Raw genomic sequence first — 23,076 nt, forward strand, 5'->3', positions numbered from 1 at the left:
CAAAACAGTGCTTTTTCCTTAGGTAAACTCCTCCAGTCCTCCGAGGCCAGTGAAAACACCAGAACGCTGGACTGGAGAACAGGGACCAATGAGTGCACAAAGTAAACACGAGCACAGGGTTACATACATGCATCAGTCTTGTTTAATGACATCCTCAAACAGGATTGTCAACATTATGACATCAAGAGGTTGATAACAAGACTGTAAATAGGTGATAGCAAAAAGTCTTAAACCTTGGCTTGTCAGCAAAACCTTTCAAAGCATGGAGCCTGACTGAAAAACAACCCCCAGCCCTCTGGCTGGCTGAAGCAAAAAGAAAAAACCTCAGTCAAGAGCAGTAGGACTGGGCTATGATTTCTTTGGTGTGAGGATACAAATTTCAGCAGGTCACTGAACAAAATATCACAGGCAACAATATCAAAGATCTGCTTTGAAAGAACAAAAGTCCTCTAGGCTTCATGCCCTGCAACCACAAAAATGTAAGGAAGAAAACAAGTGGCAGATCTTGTGAAACTAAACATACTGGAACCATCTGTACAGCTTTAATAGGGGCATTCATCATCTTCCAGGCTGTTCCACAAGAGTAAGCCTATTGCCACTTTACCCATAAGATCCTTTGTATTTGCATATATGCATCAGATAATTGCACACCTAATAGACTGGCTCTGTCCAGCCAATTTGCATGGATATGCTTGTTTGTACACAATTTTTTAAAGACGAATGGGAGTGTATTTTTGCAGCTGCATCAATATCATAATTTAGTCCACCATACCATAATCATATCTATCCCTATAGACACTCTGCAATATATTAAAAAACTTCTCTGATTCTATGAATTATCCTACAGTCTTTGACCAGTGGCAGCTCCTACTCACTACCTCATCTGCTATATTGCCATCTGAAAGAACTATTTAAAATTAAGGCAGCAAGGATTTCTTAGGGTGATATCTTTTATTGGACCAACTATGTACTTGGAATAAAGTTAGACAAGCTTATGAATGTAAGGTACTCTTCATCAGGTCTCCTGACAAATAGAGGTAGTCTCCTGATGAAGAATGCCTTGCATTTGAAACCTCATCTAATGCTGTCCCAAATACATAGTTGGTCCAATAAAAGATGTCACCCCAACAAGTCCTTCCACGCCTCTTTCATAATTTCTGGACCATCATGCCTACAACATCACTCTTAAAATTACAAAGGAATTCCGTGCAGGGGAAAATACCCTGGAGAAGGAAGCCCACACAAGGGACAGAGGCAACTGGAGCTGTAGTAGTAAAAGTCTTCCCAAATTATCTGATCTAAATGCAGCTGTCCAGATCTGAGAAGACAGAGACATTTTTTGCCTGTTATAGCTTCCAACAAGGTCATTATCTGTGATGCGCCTGCAAGACCACTGGGAACTAAACTGAGAGCATCCCACTAAGAACATACAGAGCACCTGAAAGCTATCAGATGACAGTGCCTTTTGGTCATTCATCACTGACCTGGATTGGATTTGTGCTGAAGCAACAGGACATGGGCAGTGCCCTCAGTCTCCTGCTTTGTTAGGTTAGGGTGTTCTTGATGCTTTGGGGCATTGTGCCTGGTAGTTGTGTGAGAGGGTTGTACAAACAGTTTTAAGAACAGGTTAGATAAGCGCTGTATAGGATGGTTTAGATAAAAACGATCTTGCCTTGAGCAGGGGATTGAACTAGAACAGTATTTCTCAATCCATGGGGCGCAACCCAAAAGTGGGTGGCAAGAATATATGAAAGGGTTGTGAACAAACTTTAAAAATGGATTAACAAACTTTAAAAACTGGATTCTCCTTTAAAGAAAAACATGGGAAACTGTGGCTTTTCTCTTGCAGGCTGGCAGAGTTGCAGCCTGCAAGGGGCTGCTTGGGGCCTCCCCTACCCCACACACTCACCCCCTGCCCCACACACTGAGGGGCACTGGGTCGGGACTGGCCACTGATGTTTACAAATGGGTCCTGGTACAAAAAAGGTTGAGAACCACTGAACTAGAAGACCATCTGAAGTCCCTTCCACCCCTACTTTTCTACGATTCTAAGTGAAAGTCACTGACAGAAAATACTTAGGGATGTTGACACTCCAAGTACTTAGGTGTAAGACAAAATCTAGCCTTCCTGTCATTATGCCTCCATTTCTGCCTGAAACATGTCATAAAGGGAACGAAAATTGCATCCCAAGTGATATATATCAATTCACCCAAAAGATTACAGAAGCTGCTTGTGATAAACATATTTTCAGAGTTAAAGCCTAAGCCAGAACTTAAAAAAGGTTCTGACAGAAAAAATATACCCAATACCCTTCACTGGTTTGGCTACATAGGAAAAACATTATCTAATCTGCTCACGCAAAGGAAACTTTGCTGGGTCTTCTGCCATACCTGATCATCCATTGTGTTAACCCCATCAGGTCCCAGAGCTACTATAGCTTGGTTAATGAGATCCGTCCTTCCACAGTTTAACATTCGGAAACCCAGGTCCTGCTGGAATTTTTCAGTGGCAGCCTTAGCATCCAGTCTTCGGAAGGAACTAAAACAGCATTCAGGCCTGTAGAAGACAAAGGCCAAAAGGTGCAGCCATAGGTTTTGAAGTATTTAGATTTAAAATAAGTAATTAGTGATATTACAGCATTTCAATATGGCTTTCCATTTCATTATTTGGATTTTCTATTTTACTCTTCCAGAAGTGTTTTTACTTGATATATAATTATAGTGTATAGGATTATTATGAAATCACATTCAGAGGAAGACAGAAAGAGGAGGCAGAAACAACGCAGAAATAAAATTATGACTATAGCTCTTTGACTGAAAATCATTATGGTTCTATGTAAGATCATAGCTTGTATTCCCAAGGAAGAATTTGGCTATGATGCAGGGTGTTTATCATCTTATCCCCATAAATGTTTTAGCCTCCATTATAATGTATTGCCCATATCCACTTTTAGGTGATACAATATTCCCTAGTTCACTTCAATAAAACATACCAAGGGGATCTGTATTTTTAAGAGGTTCCTTTCTTTTCATTCTTGTTCTCTTGATGGCTGCCAAAATGGTCCTATTTTATTTAGAAGGAGCTCAGAACTTATTGTAAATCCTCTACTTGTCTTTTGAGAGACATCTGGATTCTGAACCTGGAAGTGTCTCTCCTGCACTAAAGAAGCAATGTTAAGTTTTAGGCATTTCCCATCTCAGTTGGGCCTTGACATAGTCACCCCCACTTTGTTATTTCAGGAAGAATTTGCTGCCTTTTTTACTGGCAGACTGGCTTAACATGGGCTCTTGTGCAAACTCCCAGCTGGTGCAGTACTCAGCTGCCAAGTTCCTTTGAAAAATGAGACTCTTCCAACATATTAACCTCCTCTGAAAACTCGGTGTGGCCTGCTGGATAAACAATACACTCATCACTTTACTTAGGTGGCTCTGCATGGAGCTCACTCAAGGTATCCAACTTGTATAGTCACTTTTCATGCTTGTGACCTTACAATGGTCTTGTGTAAGGTTGATGACAAATGGTGACCAGATGTCACAGCAGACTTGCCCAGTTAGCAAAATGTCCCTACAGTCTGGTGGCCAATCTCACTGGGAGGCCAGCGCAGCATCACAGCCAACTATCAAACACGGACTTCCATGACGACAAGCAGGAGGTAAGCCGATGAGGAATCAAATAGGAACAAAACAGGGAGACTATTATGATTTAAGACAGGATGCCTTCAAAAGCTGCCTGAGACAACAGAGTAGTTGGATCAGCGGTTCTCAACCTTTTTCATACTCAAGACACCCCTTGATAAAATCAAGGCATCCCTCATTAGATTTTAGGTACCCCTCATGAAACTTAAGGCACCCCTTGGAAAATGCCAGCTCTTCCCTTTCATTCATTTTTGACTATGGAAAAAAAATGGGTGATAATTTTTTCTGTTGCAAAGAACTCAGAAAACCCACAACAGGTCAGAATGTTTTTGACCCTCTGGATTCCTATTTTAAATCCCTGGGTTTACCTTGTGAATCATGTGCAAGTGTTTGCACACCTAACAGTGTTAATATTGTGCAGCACCCCACGGCACCCTTTAAAGGATCTCACCACCTTGGCTGACGATCACTAGTTACAGTAATCTTAGGTATTTGGTGCAGTATTTAAGTGAATGGTGTCCCTTTAAATCTTTAGCAGAGCTCTACTCACAGTCACAGGCCTTCTCAATCTCTCTCTGTTTATGTCCATGCTTAGCAGGTAGGGTCAGGCAGAGTAGTGAAGATGTTTATAGATCAGTTTGAAATAATACTTTGAGAGCACTAGATCAAAAATGTTTAACCACTGTCACACACAGTGAGATCTGTAAAGGGCTATTTGTCTAAGGATTTTTTATCAGGGGTAAATAAATAAGTCTGAGCTTCAGGACAAAAGTCATAACAACACTTTGCCCTTCGGAACTGCCTTTCATCCAAGGATCTCAACAAACACTAGCTGATACTGTGAAATGGGACTGTCATCTACCTTTGTAAATAAGGCAATGTGACAGAGCAGTTGTAACTTGCTACAGCTCACAGAGAGTTAAGGATAGATTTGGGAACCGCACCCAAGAGTTATGGGTCCCTCCCTGCCATTTGCTCTAACCTAACAATAGTTAGACTGCAGCTCTTCAGCTTAACGTCACTGCTTTTTTTTACAGTATGTATTGGGTACATGTTTTCTGTACTAATGAATATGCAATATTTGTGCGCTCTCTCTCTCTCAATGTTAACTAATGTAGCAAAGGTTTTTTTGAACTGGAGTGTTTGCCACAGTTCATGTAGGGCCATATATGGTTTCATAGTTGGTAGGGTCGGAAGGGACTTGAGCAGATCATCAAGTCCAACCCCCTGCCATGGCAGGAAATAGTACTGGGGTCAAACAACCCCAGAGAGGTGTTCGTTTAACCTCCTCTTAAAGACCCCCAGGGTAGGAGCCAGCACCACTTCTCTTGGAAGTTGGTTCCAGATCCTAGCCGCCCTGACTGTGAAGTAGTGCCTTCTAATGTCTAGTCTGAATCTACCCTCTGCCAGCTTGTGACCATTATTTCTAGTCACTCCTGGTAGTGCTCGGGGGAACAGGGACTCCCCCAATGCCTGCTGGTCCAGTTAACACTGACTGCATATGTAGCTCCTGAGCGAAAGTTGGGATTGAATGTCCCTGCTCTAACCAGTAAGTCCAATTGCTGCCTTTTAATGAGAAAGGAGCAGCATAAAAGGCACATTTCTTTCTTTGTAATTCTTTTTTTGTTTTGTTTTGTTAAATCTTTCATGCAGCAGAGACAATATGTCTGGCTTGAGAAAACCCCATCGTAGTAAATCTTTAGGCCTCTGTGAATAAAGCTTTACAACGGGGGATTGGGGCAGTTTCTGAAGCTCACATATGTTTCATGAGTTCTGTCTTGTACTGCAAACACTATGTGCTTTGCTTTAAAACACAGGGTGCCTTGGTTATATAGAATGATTTATAGTGCATCACCTAAGCCCTTGTGGGCTGGGGTGGCATGGCTGCTAAGGTGCAGGATTAATAGCCCAGAGTTTAGAAATTCAAGGCTATAGCACAGGGATGGGCAATTATTTGGGGTGGAGGGCCATTTAATATATTTTGGTGGGCTGGGTTAGGGGAGAGAGAATTGATCCCATCCAGCCCTGGCCTGTCCAACCTACACCCACCACTGCGGGTGCTGGATGGAGCTTGCAGGTGAGTGGGCAGGGTCTTCATGGAGAGAGGCCTAAGACCCCTGTTAGCGGGGTGTGCTCAGCTGGGTGGATGAGCTGGTGCTGCGGGTGGGCTGGGAGCCTGTCAAACTATCGGTCAGTCTGGCTCAGCTAATCAGACAGAGCAGGGGCAGGATTGGGGCCGGGATCGTGGGGCAGTGGCAGTGCGTGGCCAGGGTCTGAGGCACAGCTGCAACCCATTCCCTGCAAGCCCCTACCTGTGGAACTGGCGCTTGTCACAGGGATGTGTGGGGAGCAGATAGTGGCTTTAACCCACCCCACAATCCCAGTCCCTAACACAGTCCCACCTGCCCACCCTGCTTCCCGCCTGCAGCCCCATCCCATCCACCCAGCCAAGCATGCCTTGCCTGCAGGGGTCCTGGCCAGTCTCCATAGAGACCTCGCCTGCCTACTCCATCTGGTCTCCCCGGCAGGGGTTGTGGGGTGGATAGGCCAGGGTGCCTTGGCTGCGGGGATAGGTCTCGCAGCACCAGCAACTGGAAGGAGCTGCCGCTATTGGGGCTGCCAGGAACCTGAGTCTGGCTGCTGCATTGCCCCAGTCCTGCTGTGTGCCCGGGGGCAGCGGGACCGGTTTTATGTGCCAGAGCTCAGGCTGCCCCCTGCACCTGCACCTGCACCAGTGGGCTGAATAAAATCCCTTGGTGGGCTGGATCCAGCCCATGAGTTGTATTTTGCCCATCCCTGCCATAGCAGAAGCACTCACGGCATAGTCCTGTCAGATTCTACCAAACCTGCGAATTCTACAAAATATCTTGTCATGGGGACATGAAAAAAGGAAAGCAAAGATGTAAGTCCTTGCATAGGACAAGTTTGGTAAAGGGCAGGGGAGCATAGAGGGTGTGAGAAGGAAGAGGGCCAAGTTTTTCTTGCAGATTTTTCTTTTCCCCAGTAGTAAGAACAGTGTGGATAGGAAATTCCATCAAATGCCTTCTCATTCCTTCAGTTGTGAAGCATCCTTCTTAACAAACAATCTAAAGGGATTACATTCCTGCTGTGGTGGAAACCCCAGGTCCTCTTCCTTCAATTCATATTTAATCTTCTTTGAATTGCATGGGTTGCTAATGATGGGTTTGTTTGATAATTACAATGTTAAGGCTTTTAACCTTAAATTATTAGTGTACAGTTGCAGTCTTAACTTCATCTCCACAAAGTTTTTATCTAGGAATCTCCCTTTAACTTATTTCAACTGAATTCTTTATAGAACCTGAAAACAGGCTTTCCTCTTTTTGTTAAATATAATCTAGAAATTAAGGAGCCATCTGTGTCCCACGTACTAATCCCCAAATCACAAAAAACAGTGGAGATTAAGAGTAAACAGAATGGCTTTGAAGTGGGAGGTCTTGGACAGAGCTTTCAACATTACGCTCAATCCAGAAGAAAGATTGAAAGGAAATCCGTGAAACTTGCTGGAGAAAATGACAATAATTTGCCCTTCTGCAGTTCAGTCCATCTGGGAACAAAAAAAAAGCCTTTTCCAGATATTTAGTCCAGGTTTGCATTATATTTTAAGGTTGCTAAATATCTTCTAATTTAAAAATGGGGAAACTGAGTCATGAAACCATGATTTCTCCAAGACCCCAGGGAAAACCAGTGGAAAGAGTCCAGGACAGAACCTAGTTGTTACTTAAAGCATCACACCCCCGCTCCCAACTGCAGTACTTCCCTCCTTCACACACAAAATCCCTACAAGAAACAACTCCTTACAGACTATGTTAAAATATTACGTATTATCTATGGCTACTAATGTGCCCATTGCAAACTCATAGGTAATTAAATGGGTCAATCTGAGGAGGAACTAGTCAGCTTGTGCTCACATGAAAATTTCTAGCTAGGGCTTGTGGTACCCAAAAAACAGCTGCACGGTATCAGAATCAGTGAACCTAGCAGAACAGGAACAGGAGTGAAGCAGCAGGGAGTGCTAGCAAACCTGGTTACATCTGCAGGAAGTCCCTGCGAGGGGATGCCTCTGTATCTTTAGAAGGTATTTATAAGGCTCATCACTAGGATAGCTTAAGAAATGAAGAACAACTTTGTGCTTGTGCCCAGGAGACAGGATGCTTGTATTCCAAGCCTGTCTGCTATAGATTTCATGGGTAACCTAGGGAAAGTCACAGTCTCTTTGTGCCTCATCTGTAAAAATCAAGCTAAATCTTCTTTAGCCCAAATGCCTCAATGATATTTATAAAGCACTCTGAAGTCCTCCTAGGATGGAAGGTGTTACAGAAAGCCAAAGTGTCCCTAGTGTTATAACTGATTGTAATAATGTGCCCACGTACTTTAGCTGCCGCGGCTCGCAGTCCAATCCCGGTAAGAGCAGCCTGGCTGTTTGCCTGATGTCATCACTGTCCACAGTTAGACTGCGCCGGTGCTCAGCATAGGTGATGGCCACACGCATCCACTCCATCAGCGGGGGCAGAAGCATGAAGGGCCTGTGCAAAGAGCGAAGAAACCCGTTACAGTTAACACCAGCTTGTTATCTTGTACTGCAGGGGAAAAATATACTTCATAGTTTCCTGGACACAAAGGCTGGGAAACAATCCAGGACAACACTCCTCCTTCAGAGGCATGCTCAGTCTGATTAGCTGAGCCAGACTGACCGATAGTTTGACAGGCAGAAGGAACTGCAGGTGGGATGTTAGCTTTGACAGCTCAACTCTGCTACCCTGAACTACTGTTTTATTCAAATGGGAATATGTTGTGAGTGACTGTGTGAAGGATGTTGCCTTCTGGAGCCTGGCTCACAGAAAGGATAACGGGCTACTTTATCCTCCCTGCTGCTGCTATTAGCTATAGGGGAAGTTGTAGTGGCCTGGGTTCTTGGAGCTGAAGGGTTCTACTTCCAGCACCTTGTATGCGTTTTATATAGCACTTGCCTCTGGTGTCTCTAGCACCTGGATTTATTAAAATGACATTGAAAATACCTATGATCATTTAAAACCCCAATTAGCCAAGCTTATTCAGTTCTTCCCTTGACATTTGCATTGTACTTTCAATATCGGTGATTCTTCTCACTCAGTCTTGCATACTTGAAGCCCATGCCTACATTTTGACACAGGTGTCTCTAGATTTCTATAGTAATGCTAGAGCTATGTTTTCATAGATTCATAAATGTAGGGTCAGAAGGGACCTTGTAGATCTAATGACCGCAGCTAGGTAAATGTCAAGCCTCCTCTTAAAGACCCCCAAGGTAGGAGCCAGCATCACTTCCCTTGGAAGTTGGTTCCAGATCCCAGCTGCCCTGACTGTGAAGTAGTGCCTTCTAATGTCTAGTCTAAACCCACTCTCTAACAACTTATGGCCATTATTCCTTGTCACTCCGGGAGGCGCTCGGGGGAACAAGGTCCCCCCTAGTAAGTTTATAGATGGCCACCAGGTCCCCCCTCAGCCTTCTCTTGCGAAGGCTGAACAGGTTAAGGTCCCGTAGCCTCTCTTCATAGGGTCTGCCTGCTGTCCCTGGATCATGTGAGTGGCCCTCCTTTAGACCTCTCAATGCTGTCCACATCTCTCCTGAAGTGCGGCACCCAGAACTGGACGCAGTACTCCAGCTGTGGCCTGACCAGTGTCGCATAGAGGGGGAGGATCACCTCCTTGGACCTGCTCATGATGCATCTTTGGATGCATGACAAGGTACGGTTAGCCCTACTGACCATGTCCTCGCCTTGTAGGCCCATGTTCATCTTGGGGTCAATAATGACTCCAAGATCTCTTTCTGCCAATGTGCTTTTGAGAAGGAAGTTCCCCAGCCTATAAGCATGCTGCTGGTTCCTACTGCCTAAGTGCAGCACCCTGCACTTGTCAGTATTGAATCCCATCCTATTTTCATTTGCCCACCCCTGTAACCTATCCAGGTCTTGTTGTAATCTGTCCTTCCCTCCTAGCATGCCCACCTCACCCCAAATCTTGGGTGTCGTTTACAAATTTAAACAGGGTGCTTTTCACCCCGTTGTCCAAGTCGCTAATAAAGAAATTGAATAGTGCAGGCCCAAGGACTGAGCCCTGGGGGACTCCACTGCCCACTTCCTTCCAGGTCAAATATGACCCATCCACCACCAGTCTCTGAGTATGACCCCCTCAGCCAATTTGTGACCCAACTGACTGTGTAGGCATCACTGCCACAGTCACCTAGCTTTTTAATGAGAATGGGGTGGGAGACGGTGTCAAAGGCCTTCCTAAAGTCCAGAAAGACTACATCCACCACAACACCTGCATCCAATGATTTTTTCTGACCTGATCGTAGAAGGCAATCAGGTTGGTCTGACAGGACCTGCCCATAATGAAACCATGCTGGTTGCCCTTGAGCATCATCCCTGCTGCTGGCCCTCCACAGATGTGCTCCTTGATAATCTTCTCAAAGAGCTTCCCTGGGATCGAAGTAAGACTAACGGGCCTATAGCTGCCCAGGTCCTCCCTCCTCACTTTTTTGAAAATGGGGACCACACTGGCCTTCTTCCAGTCATCCAGCACCTGGCCAGAGCACCACAAGTGCTCATAAAGCTGTGCCAGGGGCCCCATGATAACTCCTGCCAATTCCCTCAACACCCTAGGGTGGAGAGCATCTGGACCTGCTGATTTGAACACTTTGGGTAAGCTTTTTTCAAAGGAAAACAGAACACAAGTACTTTAGATTTAAAAGAGAAAAAGAAAAATGGGAAGAATTGAAGTCACTTTGGGAGAGCACAGTGTGAGCACATCTACGCATGCATTAATGCACCATAATTACTGTGCATTAAGTTTAGTACCAGTAATAAAAGGTACTAACTTAACACATGGTAATTGGTGCTACTGTGCAGTAGCACCAGTTCATGTCTTTTAAAGTGATGGTAATGAATTGTAATGCCTAGGTAGCCACAATAATTTATAAATTATTATTTTCTCAGCCAGAATGGCTGACTTGCTTGACTGGGCTTTAAACTAAGCTCACCGGGGGATCCCTGTACTCCTAGAGAAGCTTTGTTCCTGGGCTGGGGCATCCTAACCTGGTGGTTTTGCGGTTGATGCTTGATGACCTTGCACCTGGACAACCATTGGAGCAAGCTCACCAAGCATCAACCGCAAAACCAGCAGGTTAGGATGCCCCAGCCCAGGAACAAAGCTTCTCCAGGAGTACAGGGAAGCCTAGGGCCTCCAATGGCACACTTACGTGCCTGTACACTAATGCTAGGAGTTTGGGGAATAAACAGGAGGAGCTGGTCCTTCTGCTAAACAGAAATGACTACAATCTCATAGGGATCATGGAGACCTGGTGGGACTTCTCCTATGACTGGAATACCTGTACAAATGGCTATACCCTGTACAAGAGAGATCGTGCCAAAAACAGGGGTGGGGGTGTAGCTCTCTATGTGAAGGAGAGCTACACGTCCCTACAAACTGAGACTGGCACCCAAGGAGGACAACTGGAGACCCTTTGGGTTAGAATATGAGGGGAACGTAGTGAAGAGGATACAATGGTAGGAGTCTACTACAGACCTCCAAACCAGTAACAAGTGCTTGACCAAGAATTTGCCAGGGAACTGGCCAAGGCTGCATGCTCTCAGTGCATGGTCATCATGGGATACTTCAACTACCCGGACATCTCATGGGATAAGCACTCGGCCAGATCCGTTTGGTCACAAAGCTTCCTTACATGCATCGATGAGTTCTACCTGTCCCAAGAAGTTTATGGGCTGACAAGAGGCAAGGTGCTGCTGGACCTGGTACTGGCCAAAGGGGGTGATCTAATCAGTGATCTAAGAATTGAAGGGAAGCTGGGTGACAGTGACCATGAGTTGATCTTCACTATCCGTTGCAAAGCTGGCAAGTCAGCCAGCAATGCAGTATATTGCATCAAGGACAATAAAAAGTCTTTTTTCAGATATGTGGGGAGCCGGAGGAAAAGCAGGGGCAACGTTGGACCCCTGCTGAACCAGATGGGGCAACTGACAACTGACGCCCAGGAAAAAGCCAACCTATTAAATAGGTACTTTGCGTCGGTCTTTCATCAGCCCCATGGGACGCCTGTGCCTGCTACAGGGCCGGGAAGTCCAGGTGAGGGTGATCCCCTGCCCTCCATTAATGCTGACTTTGTGAAGGAACATCTTGAGAAGCTGGATACCTTCAAGTCAGCCGGCCCTGACAAGCTTCACCCCAGGGTACTCAAGGAGCTGGCGAGCATCATAGCCCAGCCTCTAGCGCGGATCTTTGAAAACTCTTGGCGCTCTGGTGTAGTGCCCGAAGACTGGAAGAAGGCCAATGTGGTGCCTATCTTCAAGAAAGGGAGGAAAGTGGATCCGGCTAACTATAGGCCCATCAGCCTGACTTCTATCCCGGGGAAGATCTTAGAAAAGTTTATTAAGGAGGCCATCCTTAATGGACTGGCCGACGCCAACATCTTAAGGGATAGCCAGCACGGGTTTGTTGCGGGTAGGTCTTGCTTGACCAATCTCATTTCCTTCTACGACCAGGTGACCTATCACCTGGACAAGGGAGATGAGATTGATGTCATATATCTTGACTTCAAAAAAGCCTTCAATCTGGTGTCCCATGATCGTCTCTTGGAGAAACTGGCCAATTGTCGCCTTGGGTCCCCCACGATCCACTGGCTGGAAAATTGGCTCTGGGGTCGGACCCAGAGGGTAGTAATTGATGGAAGTCACTCATCGTGGTGTCCTGTGACCAGTGGGGTCCCCCAGGGCTCTGTCCTTGGACCCATACTGTTCAACATCTTCATTAACGATGTGGACACTGGAGTCAGAAGCGGACTGGCCAAGTTCGCCGATGACACCAAACTTTGGGGCAAAGCATCCACGCCAGAAGACAGGCGGGTGATCCAGGCTGACCTGGACAGGCTCAGCAAGTGGGCGGATGAGAATCTGATGGTGTTCAACGCCGATAAATGCAAGGTTCTCCACTTTGGGAAAAAAAACCCGCAGCATCCTTATAGGCTCGGCAGTGCTATGTTGGCTAGCACTATGGAAGAAAGAGACTTGGGGGTCATCATTGACCACAAGATGAACATGAGCCTGCAATGCGATGCTGCGGCTAGTAAAGCGACCAAAACGCTGGCTTGCATCCATAGATGCTTCTCAAGCAAATCCCGGGACGTCATTCTCCCCCTGTACTCGGCCTTAGTGAGGCCGCAGCTGGAGTACTGCGTCCAGTTTTGGGCTCCACAATTCAAAAAGGATGTGGAGAAGCTTGAGAGAGTCCAGAGAAGAGCCACGCGCATGATCAGGGGTCAGGGAAGCAGACCCTACGATGACAGGCTGAGAGCCCTGGGGCTCTTTAGCCTGGAAAAGCGCAGGCTCAGGTGTGATCTGATGGCCACCTACAAGTTTATCGGGGTGATCACCAGTATCTAGGGGAACGTTTGTTCACCAGAGCGCCCCAAGGGATGACGAGGACGAATGGTCACAAACTACTACAAGATCGTTTCAGGCTGGACATAAGGAAGAATTTCTTTACTGTCCAAGCCCCCAAGGTCTGGAACAGCCTGCCGCCGGAGGTTGTTCAAGCGCCTTCATTGAACACCTTCAAGATGAAACTGGATGCTTATCTTGCTGGGATCCTATGACCCCAGCTGACGTCCTGCCCTTTGGGCAGGGGGCTGGACTCGATGATCTTCCGAGGTCCCTTCCAGCCCTAATGTCTATGAAATCTATGAAATCTATAGTCCTTGACTTTAGGAAAGCTGACTTTCATAAGTTCAGGAGGCTTGTTCTTGAGGCCCTGAGAGGCCCTGATTTCACAGGGAGGAGGAGTTCATGATGAGTGGTTGCTCCTTAAGGAATAGATTCTAGAAGCACAAGGGGAGTCCATCCCCACCTGTAGGAAAGGTGGTAAAAGGGCTCAACAACTCCCTTGGCTCAACAGGGAACTCATGGACCTCCTATGTCTAAAAAGAGAGGTGTATAATGGATGAAGGACAGGAAACATCATCAAGGAGGAGTATACTGCACTGGTCTGCACCTGCAGGGAGTGAATTAGAAAAGCCAAAGCTGCAACTGAACTCCATCTGGCTACATGAATCAAAGACAATAAAAAGTCCGTCTTCAGATATGTGGGGAAACAAAAGAAAAACAAGGGCAACATTGGACCCCTGCTAAACCAGCTGGGGCAGCTGACTACTGACACCCAGGAAAAAGCCAATCTGCTTAATGATTACTTTGCGTTGTTTTTTCACGAGCCCAAAGGGACCACCTTGCCGAACATGATGTAGGATAACGATAATATATGTCCACCACTGGCATGGATCTTGTATCATAGTACTTAGGGTAGGAAGGGACTTAAACAGATCATCAGGTCTGACTCCCTGCTCCGGGCAGGAATGGGTGCTGGGGTCATATCACCCCAGTCAAATATCTGTCCAGCCTCTTGAAGACCCCCAAGGTAGGAGAGAGCACCACCTCACTTGGGAGCCCATTCCAGAGCGTGGCAGCCCTAACTGTAAAGCAATGTCTCCTGATGTCCAGCCTGAACCTTCTCTATAACAATTTGTAGCCATTATTCCTAGTAAACCTGGGTGGTGCCCAGGAGAACAGAGCCTCCCCCAATTCTCGCTGATCCCCCCCCTGGTGAGTTTGTAAACGGCCACCAGATACCCTGTCAGCCTTCACTTGTGGAGGCTGAATAGGTTCAGGCCCTTTATAGGGCCTGCCTTTACCATGTGAGGGAGCATCTTGAGAGGCTCAACCCTCATAAATCATCTGGTCTGAATAAGTTGCACCCAAGAGTGCTAAAGGAACTGGCAGACATCATAGCGCAGCCGCTGGCAAGGATATTTGAGAACTCGTGGTGCTTGGGTGAAGTACCTGAAGATAGGAAGAGGGCCAAAGTGGTACCCATCTTCAAGAAAGGGAGGAAAGAAGACCTGGGAAACTATAGGCAAATCAATTTGACCTCAATCCCTGGGAAGATTTTGGAAAAAATTATCAAAGAAACCATCCTTGACAGGCTCACAGAAGGCAACATTCTGAGGGCTAGCCAGCATGGGTTTGTTGCGGGTAGGTTTTGCTTGACTAATCTCATTTCCTTCTATGACCAGGTAATGTATCACCTGGACAAGAGGGAAGAGGTTGATGTCATATATTTGGACTTTAAAAAAAGCCTTTGACCTGGTGTCCCAAGATGTCCTCGTGGAAAAATTGGGCAACTGCAGCCTTGACCACTCCACAGTCCGATGGCTGGGGAACTGGCTCCAAGGTTGGACCCAGAGAGTGGTAGTTGACGGAATTGAATCAACATGGCACCCAGTCACTAGTGGTGTACCCCAAGGCTCTGTTCTTGGACCTGTACTCTTTAATGTCTTCATAAACGATCTGTACACTGGTGTCAAAACTGGACCGGCCAAAACCGGACCGATTTGCTGATGACACCAAACTTTGGGGAAGAATCTCCACACTTGAGGATAGGCTGGTGATCCAGGCTGACCTTGATAGGCTTGCAAGGTGGGTGGATGGAAACCTGATGGCATTCAATCCAGAGAAATGCAAGGTACTCCACCTTGGGAGTAAAAAACCCACATCACACTTATAGGCTCGGCAGTACTACACTTGCTAGCACCATGACCCAAAGACACTTAGGGGTCATGATTGAGCACAAGACGAATATGAGCCACCAGTGCAATACCACAGCTGGCAAAGCGAACAAAACTCTAGCTTGCTCCTACTGATGCATCTCGAGCAAGACCCAGGATGTCATCTTCCCACCGTACTTAGCCTTGGTGAGGCCGCAGCTGGAGTACTGCATCCAATTCTGGGCTCCACAATTTAGGAAGGACATGGAGAAGCTTGAAACAGTCCAAAGGAGAGCCACTTGCATGATCAGAGGGCAAGACAACAGGCCTTATGAAGAGAGGCTGCAAGCTATGGGACTCTTCAGCCTGAAGAAGTGCAGGCTCAGGGATGACTTGGTGGCAGCCTACAAGTACATTAAGGGGTAGGCATCAGGATCTGGGGGAACACCTATTCACCAGGGCACCCCAGGGGATGACAAGGTCCAATAGTCACAAACTCGTGCAAGACTGTTTTAGGCTGAACATAAGGAAAAACTTCTTTACTGTCCAAGCCCCCAAGGCCTGGAACAGACTCCCCCCATAGGTAGCGCAAGCACCTACTCTGGACACTTTCAAGAAACATTTGGATGTTTATCTTGCTGGGGTCCTTTGACCCTAGCTGACTTCCTGCCCCTTGGGAAGGGGGCTGGACCTGATATCTTATGAGGTCACTTCCAGCCCTAATGTCTATGAAATGTATGAAATAATAAATAGTAATGCTGATCACTTCAGACATCTTAAACTATCCCAAAGCAAGTAACCCTGCAGGCAGCAGAAGGAACCCTTTAATTGTAACAGGTACAGTAAGATGCAAAACAGCCCTGGGGATATACAGCCCTACCTTAGCACAAAGAGCTATCTGGTTTTTGGGCTCTGATATGCCATCATGCTCTCACCTGGCCAGCATGACAAATGATGATTTGTTTGGTTTGCCCCTGAAAGTGCCTGCCATCCCTGCACTAGGCTCAGAAATGCCAACTGTAATTAAAACCACCATTTTTTAATCCAATTCAGTTCATTCATGCTCTCAAAGAGCTCTTTCCCATTCGAACATTTGAACTGCAGGGCTGAGAAGAGAGGGAACCCCTCCTTTACGAGACTCAGATCATACAGCCACACATGATAGAGGGATATAAAATGATTTGGGTATATTAATGAAAGCTGAGACCATGAAAGGCATTTTCAAAGAGGTGCACAGAGGCCTGGGGAGGATGGGAACAAGAAAGAAGCACAAATCCTGTTAGAAATCATTATAAATAATGGGATTTGCAAGTGGAACTCCCTGTGTAAGGCTTTGAACATCCAGTCCAAGTGGAAATAACTCTGCTCTACAAAATGTGCCGTCTGTTTCCATTTTGCCAATAGTAAAGTGCACTCCTCCACAGAGGCACCCTGATGTCAGTACACAGGAAGTGTACCACTGTCCCTCTCTACTTATTCCCTTGGGCTCACCCAGATAGGTGTCCACACACTCCTGGACCCATTCAAGCACATATTCAGTCTCTTCAGCTTAATCAGAGCAAGGATGTTCACAACAGTACATTCTCAAGCACTTTGTCCAACCTGCCATCATCTTAATGAACTGAATTTTAGGCTTCCAGAGATTTCCTTCAGAAAAATTATCTGATAGCACAGTAGGATCTCACCACTAGGAAGGCTGTCCTGACATCTGGATAGATTTTCACAGCCCACTTAGCTAGTGCCCAATCTCAGGACACGTGGAATTCTTTTCTTGGGTGATGTGAAGGTCAGTGAACACAGAATACTTGCACTGACAGGGCTGGTTGAGGGGTGTTGCACCTACTGACTCTCTTCCCTGGAAGTGGCTGTGTTAGTTTGGGGCTTAGTTAAATGCTCTATTGCAGAGGACTTCAATCTCTTTTCCAAAAAAAACTCCTCACATTTAAAAAAAAAAAATCCTATCCCTTGCATCATTATCCACCATCATCTCTGTGTGCAAAGGAAAGTCAGAAAGTAGTCTTCTAGCAGTGGGCAAGGCTATGTGGAAGGCTGATCGATGCTGCTGCTGGATGGAGAACTTCAGGGTCAACACCATCTGTAAGCCCTCCATTTCAGCCTTGGTGAGCTGCCAGGAGGTGACCCCAATCTATGCGATAGGCCCTGGTAAGTGTATTACATAGCCTCTCTACTTCCTAAGGCAATGCTCAGACAACAGTAAAATACCATTGACTCAACACCAGAAATAACACACCAAGCAGAAATTTCCATGCTATAAAAGCTGGTAGATGCCAAGATTACAGATGGCCTGTGTACGCTAGCAGGTTCTGAATGTGAAGGGTTTGGTGCAAAAAAATAAAAGGTTCCCTGATTTGAGCTGAATTTTCAAAGGCTTTAAAATCTCCCAGCTTGGTGAGAAGCAGGTCACCCTGTGTCCAACACAGCACGGCAAAGGTCTCACACTGGATATGAGCCGTTGTAAAGTTTGTTCTCTTCTTGCTGCTACCAAAATTTTAGCTGCTGTTCTCGCACTTACCTAGTTGTTTTATTCGATCTAAGGCACAGCCAGTGTTGCTCTATGGACCAAGTTCATAGAGCCCTGAAGTCCCTTGGTACTCTGTAGTAATAACACTGTGTTCAGCCACTGCACACAACTTGCACCCTGGACCAACAGAGTCAGGAGTAAGAGGAATTTGGAGATAACCACCTGATTATCAAAGGTTCTGAATATCCACATCTCCTGATGAAATTAAGCCTTTGAAACTGAGGATAAAACTGCCCAAAACATGACAGCCTCTATTGAAACAGCCCTCCTGGTAGCCTTTTCTGCTCAAAATGATGTACTAAGTGTTTATTTCACCACAGTAACTGTATGCCACTGGTGTTCTTTTAGCCCTGGCCCTAACCACCTACCCTCTATCTTCCCAATCTAGTTAGGTGGATCACTATCCCCTCCCCTCTGGGATAGGTTAGCTGTAAAACCTTTCCTTGTCCATGGGATTTCTATCCTGAGAAAGGATTTCCTTATTCTTAAGATTTTACACAACTATTTCCTTTCTTCATAGTTCATACGATCCTCTTGGGCATGCTCACAGAAGCAGTTTATGTTACTTTACTCACTGAAAATATCTAGGGAAAGATCCAAGCTGCTGTTACCTGATCTGAGCTCTCCAAGACAGCGACGATGCAGTGGGAGGAAATGCCAGCATTGGCGTGAGTTGTATTGAGTGCTTTTCCCCCTAAATAAACAGAATTATTGCTCTACCTGGCTTTTCACCTCAGCTGCTGTTTGCCTTCAGGCAAACAGTGATCATTTCAAAGAGGGGAAAAATATCTTCATGGAAAATTAACCAAAAGATGTCTCAAACTGAAGAAACAAAGTCCCGTATGTGCACTATGCATTTTCTGCAGGAGTTTTTGACATTTAGAAAAATTTGGCAGCTCATAAAATCTGAACATGAAGTGATCCAACCCTGGGAAAGGCTCTGACTCTTTGTCCCTGGATTACGATGGCTCAGCCCTGTCCAAGAACACGTAGTCACTACTTTCCAGGCAGAAGAATGCTACCGTTGCTTCATTCAGCTTCTTTTTATAGGGCTGTCTTCAAAATCAGAGTAACCTAGCATGAGAGGTAGGGAAGCATAGGGCAATAATAAGCAAATGGACATGGCACACATTTGCATCTTACGAAGAATTGGACTAATATCTGGTATAGTGATATGTTCCCAATATTATAACAAGAGGCTCTGGCATATTTTCTCCTTTCCTTTATCCTGGGATAAACTCTTATGTTCCTATGGGATAGGGGCAGAGTAGGAGATATGTATTCACAGAGAAGGGAATCTGTTTTTTTCTCCTTTAAAAACAAAAGGTCTTTCTCTTAAACATAACCAGTGAGGGAAGCAGCAGCACTTGGCAGAGGATCTTACATTCAGTTCACTTGCTGGAAATGCTTATGATCTGTTCCTGGAAAAATATACTTTTGATTATAATGGCCAAGGATTCAATTAGGGTGCATGTGTGGGGCATGGGGCGCCTGCCTTAGGGACCTGCTCTGAAACTACCTGGCATCTAAAGCAAACTGGTTCATTACAAAGGAATTAGTCAAACAACCAGCTCTTCAGAAGTGTTTTGGAGGCTTAGGGGTATGTCACTTCTGGCAGAGATTGGTTAGTTTTATACAGAGAAGGGAGACATGTTAGAAGCAGGGAAAACTCTCAGTATTTCCTTCTATTTGATTAGTGTCGTCCAACCCTTAGAGACTAATCATGAGAGGTCTGAAGCACCTATAACATCTGATGAAGCCACTAGAATCTCCCAAGGATTTCTACTCTATCTTCCTCCTACCTTCATCCTCTCCCTACAGACCTAAACAGGGACATTAGAAGTCAGTGTGAGGAGCAGACATTTCGCCTACTGCCTCCTCTCCTTTCCCTCTGCTGGCCCCTGGTTTCCTGTTGTGCTACAGTGAGACAAAGACTACATGAAGGGCAGGAGGAAGAGGCTAGTGCCTAGAGAGAGACTAGGAGGTGAACTTCCTCTGATAGAAGGCCATTTCAGTAGCGCCCCTCATCAACAGCCCAGGCAAAGTGAATCATAAGACATATTGGTAAAAACCCATCATGGATCTGGTATGTCCTGTTATTCTCCCTGGGCAGAGATGGGAAAGTTTAATAAAGCTTTTCACTCTTACGTAGCTGTTTTAAATCTATGCAGAATTGTACATCACAAAACACATGCAAATGTCATTATCCACACTCTGTCAGGGTAAGCCTCATTAACTCTTCCACCTGTGATTTATGGGAACTATATGTGAATTGCAAGTGGACAAGAATCTCAGATCTTTAGTTTGTGGTGTTTGGCAAAGTACTGGACAGTGACACTGTTTCCATTGGCACTGAACAGACAGCAAGACAGGGAAAAGAGGAGAAAGGACAGTTGCCTTTCCCCTATTACCTTCCAAGAGAGAAAGAAAATATACCCATTTGGTGATAGATGGGGTATAGACTTAAAATATCTTGGATTGCTGTTTGAAATGGATGCAGGCCATATGACTTGACCCAAACCCATCCCATATTTTGGGAAAGTTCAAATCTGGACCCACACTTCATGGTTAAGGCCCATTCCATGCCAAGTTAATGGGGATCAAGGTCACCAAAGAGTGAGGTGGCCCTTTAAAGGGGTATAGGGCATGCTAATCTGTCCTATTTTTAGCCCATCTATACAATAGAGGGAATTACCATGCCGGGACAAACCAGAAGATCATCTGTGTCAGTGTTGTGTCTTTGATAGTGCTTAGTAACAGAGGTTCAAGGGGAAGATACAGTGGACCATTCATAAGAGAAGGTTAGGGACATCTGGCCCACAGCAGAATCTCCTGCTTACTTCCTATGATTTTATGATTCGCTTGTATCTTAAATGATGAAAGCAATTTAATTTTCCATGGATATTATTATTATTCACATTGATGTCTAACTGCTAAGCTCTTTGCCTGAATATCTTGTGGAGTTGCACAGGTCAACCAAGCAATTCATTAAAAGCATATCAGAAGATACTGGAATGAAAATGTTTGGTGATCTCTAGATCACCAGGCTTGCAGTGTCTTCCTCATATATAAAACCCAAATAAGTTGCTCCTTGAGTATCTTCAACCTAAAAAAAAAAAAAAAAAATCACAGCTCTGAACTTTCCTATGAATTCAGACATGCGCAGACAGGTTGTCAATTACTCTTGCCTTTGGGCATCCCAACAATTTGTCAAAAAGTTGTCCCTGGAAATGAGGTCCATGATCTGTGAGGTTCTACTCCATAGAAAACATAAGCCAAAGAAATTAAAATTTGAGCAAAGTTCACCAGAAAACATGATGAAATTGCTGGGTTTGTGAGGAACTACCTACAGGTCTTGAGAACAAAATGCTTGAGCATGCGAGCCACTTATGATTTAATGTAATTACATTTTTATAAACTGTGTCTTAACAGGGAACAGGAAAAGATCCCAGTTTCCAGGCCGAAAGCAGGCACAGTTTCTGCTCTGGAATGCACTGTGTTTCTTGTTATAAACCAAGTCAGTAACAGTTCAATTCCATGAGAGAGAGATTGATGAGCTCTAGTTTTCTAAACAGAAAATAATGGAAAAACTACCTGAAACTCTATTCAGTTGATTGTAAGAGTCAGGCATAAGCATTAACCATATGTTAATGTTAATCTAAGGTATAGGCATGGCTGGTTTCTACCCAACTCTTTCCTGTGGACACATTGCAGGTCCCTTTGATTCCTACATTGGTACTGGGGCTAATAAACTGCTCCTAGTTCAGATCTCAACTCGCCCTACTGGTAGAAGCAGAAGGCGGGGAAACACAGTTCATTTCCTTTTCCCACCTAGCTAAGATTACTCAACAGTCCTCTATAAAAGCTAAGGTTGTCCAGTACAGCTTCCAATCTGGGAAAGAAGAGAAAGGATGTGATGTTGGACAGAAGGGTTGAACCTGATCTGTATTCTTAACCTCAAATTAGCATATATTTGTATGTCTAATGCTCACTGGTGAAAATCAAGCATTACTGACATGGCTAGACTGTGTTTCTGGCATTTGTTATGATTCCAGTTGGACACTATGAAAAACAATCTGCCTACTCTTCTGACTGTGCTATCAAACCAGCAAAGCAGCCCACTACTGCTGGCCTCCTTATAAAGAACCACAATACTTGGCCTTTTACCTTAGACTGAGACAGTGCATAATCAGATTGTTATAAAAAGGCAGGTAAATGGCTCAGAGTATGTGATCCCCACCCCCACTAGACATTTCTGTGCATTAAGACCGTGGGGGTTTGAAAGGCTACGGTCCATTACCTGGTTTCCAGAAGAGTTCAAAGGTATCTCTTCTTTCTTGCGTGGGTCTACATAGAGCCCACCCCTTTTTGCAATCGTTGCAATGTGGAAAGCAATGGCTACACCCACAAAATAGGTGTATCAAGTTGCAGCTCCCTCTGCCTTGCTCCAGGCTGGCAGAGCCTGAACAGTGTTGGGGAGGATGCATAATGCCTCCATGCCTTCCAGTCACCGCTGCTGTGGCACTTTATTATTGCAGCTTGAAATCCAGATGGCTGAAGCTGTCTTAAGTGTCTTGCTCAAAGGTACACAGCAGTGGGTCTAAGTAGGTACTATACCTTAAGTTTTCTGACAATGACCATCTCTGTGCCCCAATGAGAAAGCTGACCTTCATCCCCTTTGCCCTTTCTATTCTCCTTTGAACACCCACTTAACTAGGGGTGGGCAAACAGACCTCAGCCTTTATCCATGTATCAAATCAACAGGTTTGATAAATGACACTGCCAAGAAAAAGTGTCCTTCTGTTCTCCCACTTACTTCCATTTATTTTCCACTTAATGCAGCTGTTGGAAATGGGAAACCCTGGAAATCTCAGAAGAAAGCCCAGTCTCATGAGTCTATAGTCTAAAGGGCTATGGGAAAGCTTGCACAAAGATTAGGAATGCCTCCAACTCTTTTCTCTTGTTTGAAGCACTACAGCACTTGGAGGCCTCACCTTCCTAACCCGCCCTGAGAGGATTTACTGTCACACGCTGCAGGTGCAATATAGGCTTAGGAGGAAAATGCACATTTGTGCAAAACGGTTGTGTTAGACAAAGGCTTCTGTGACATGCTATGTGGTAGCCAGATGCAAAGGAACTGGGCTAGCATCCATTCTGGGGCAGGAAAAAATAATGTTGACTCCTATAGCCTGTTCCAAGAGCTTCAGGAGAAGACTATGGAAGGACTGGTCTATCTGCAAGCCAATTCCAAGAAATCCTGGCAGCATGCATCATGAGACAGAATGGTTCTTCG

The 23,076-nt window shown here is 45.4% G+C and overlaps 1 protein-coding gene across 1 annotated transcript in view; it reads right to left on the reverse strand.

The window, feature by feature from the left end:
* ABTB2 (ankyrin repeat and BTB domain containing 2) overlaps positions 1–23,076 on the reverse strand; it is a 196,284-nt gene that overhangs the window by 21,966 nt on the left and 151,242 nt on the right. Inside the window, exons 4-5 of the mRNA XM_006259971.4 lie at positions 8,028–8,180; positions 2,392–2,557 (exon numbers count right to left, since the gene is read on the reverse strand). Of these exons, the coding sequence (XP_006260033.1) occupies positions 2,392–2,557; positions 8,028–8,180 (319 nt within the window). The remainder of the gene's footprint in view (positions 1–2,391; positions 2,558–8,027; positions 8,181–23,076) is intronic.

This window comes from Alligator mississippiensis, chromosome 2 (genome assembly GCF_030867095.1).
Source record: "Alligator mississippiensis isolate rAllMis1 chromosome 2, rAllMis1, whole genome shotgun sequence".
NCBI classification, from domain to species: domain Eukaryota; kingdom Metazoa; phylum Chordata; order Crocodylia; family Alligatoridae; genus Alligator; species Alligator mississippiensis.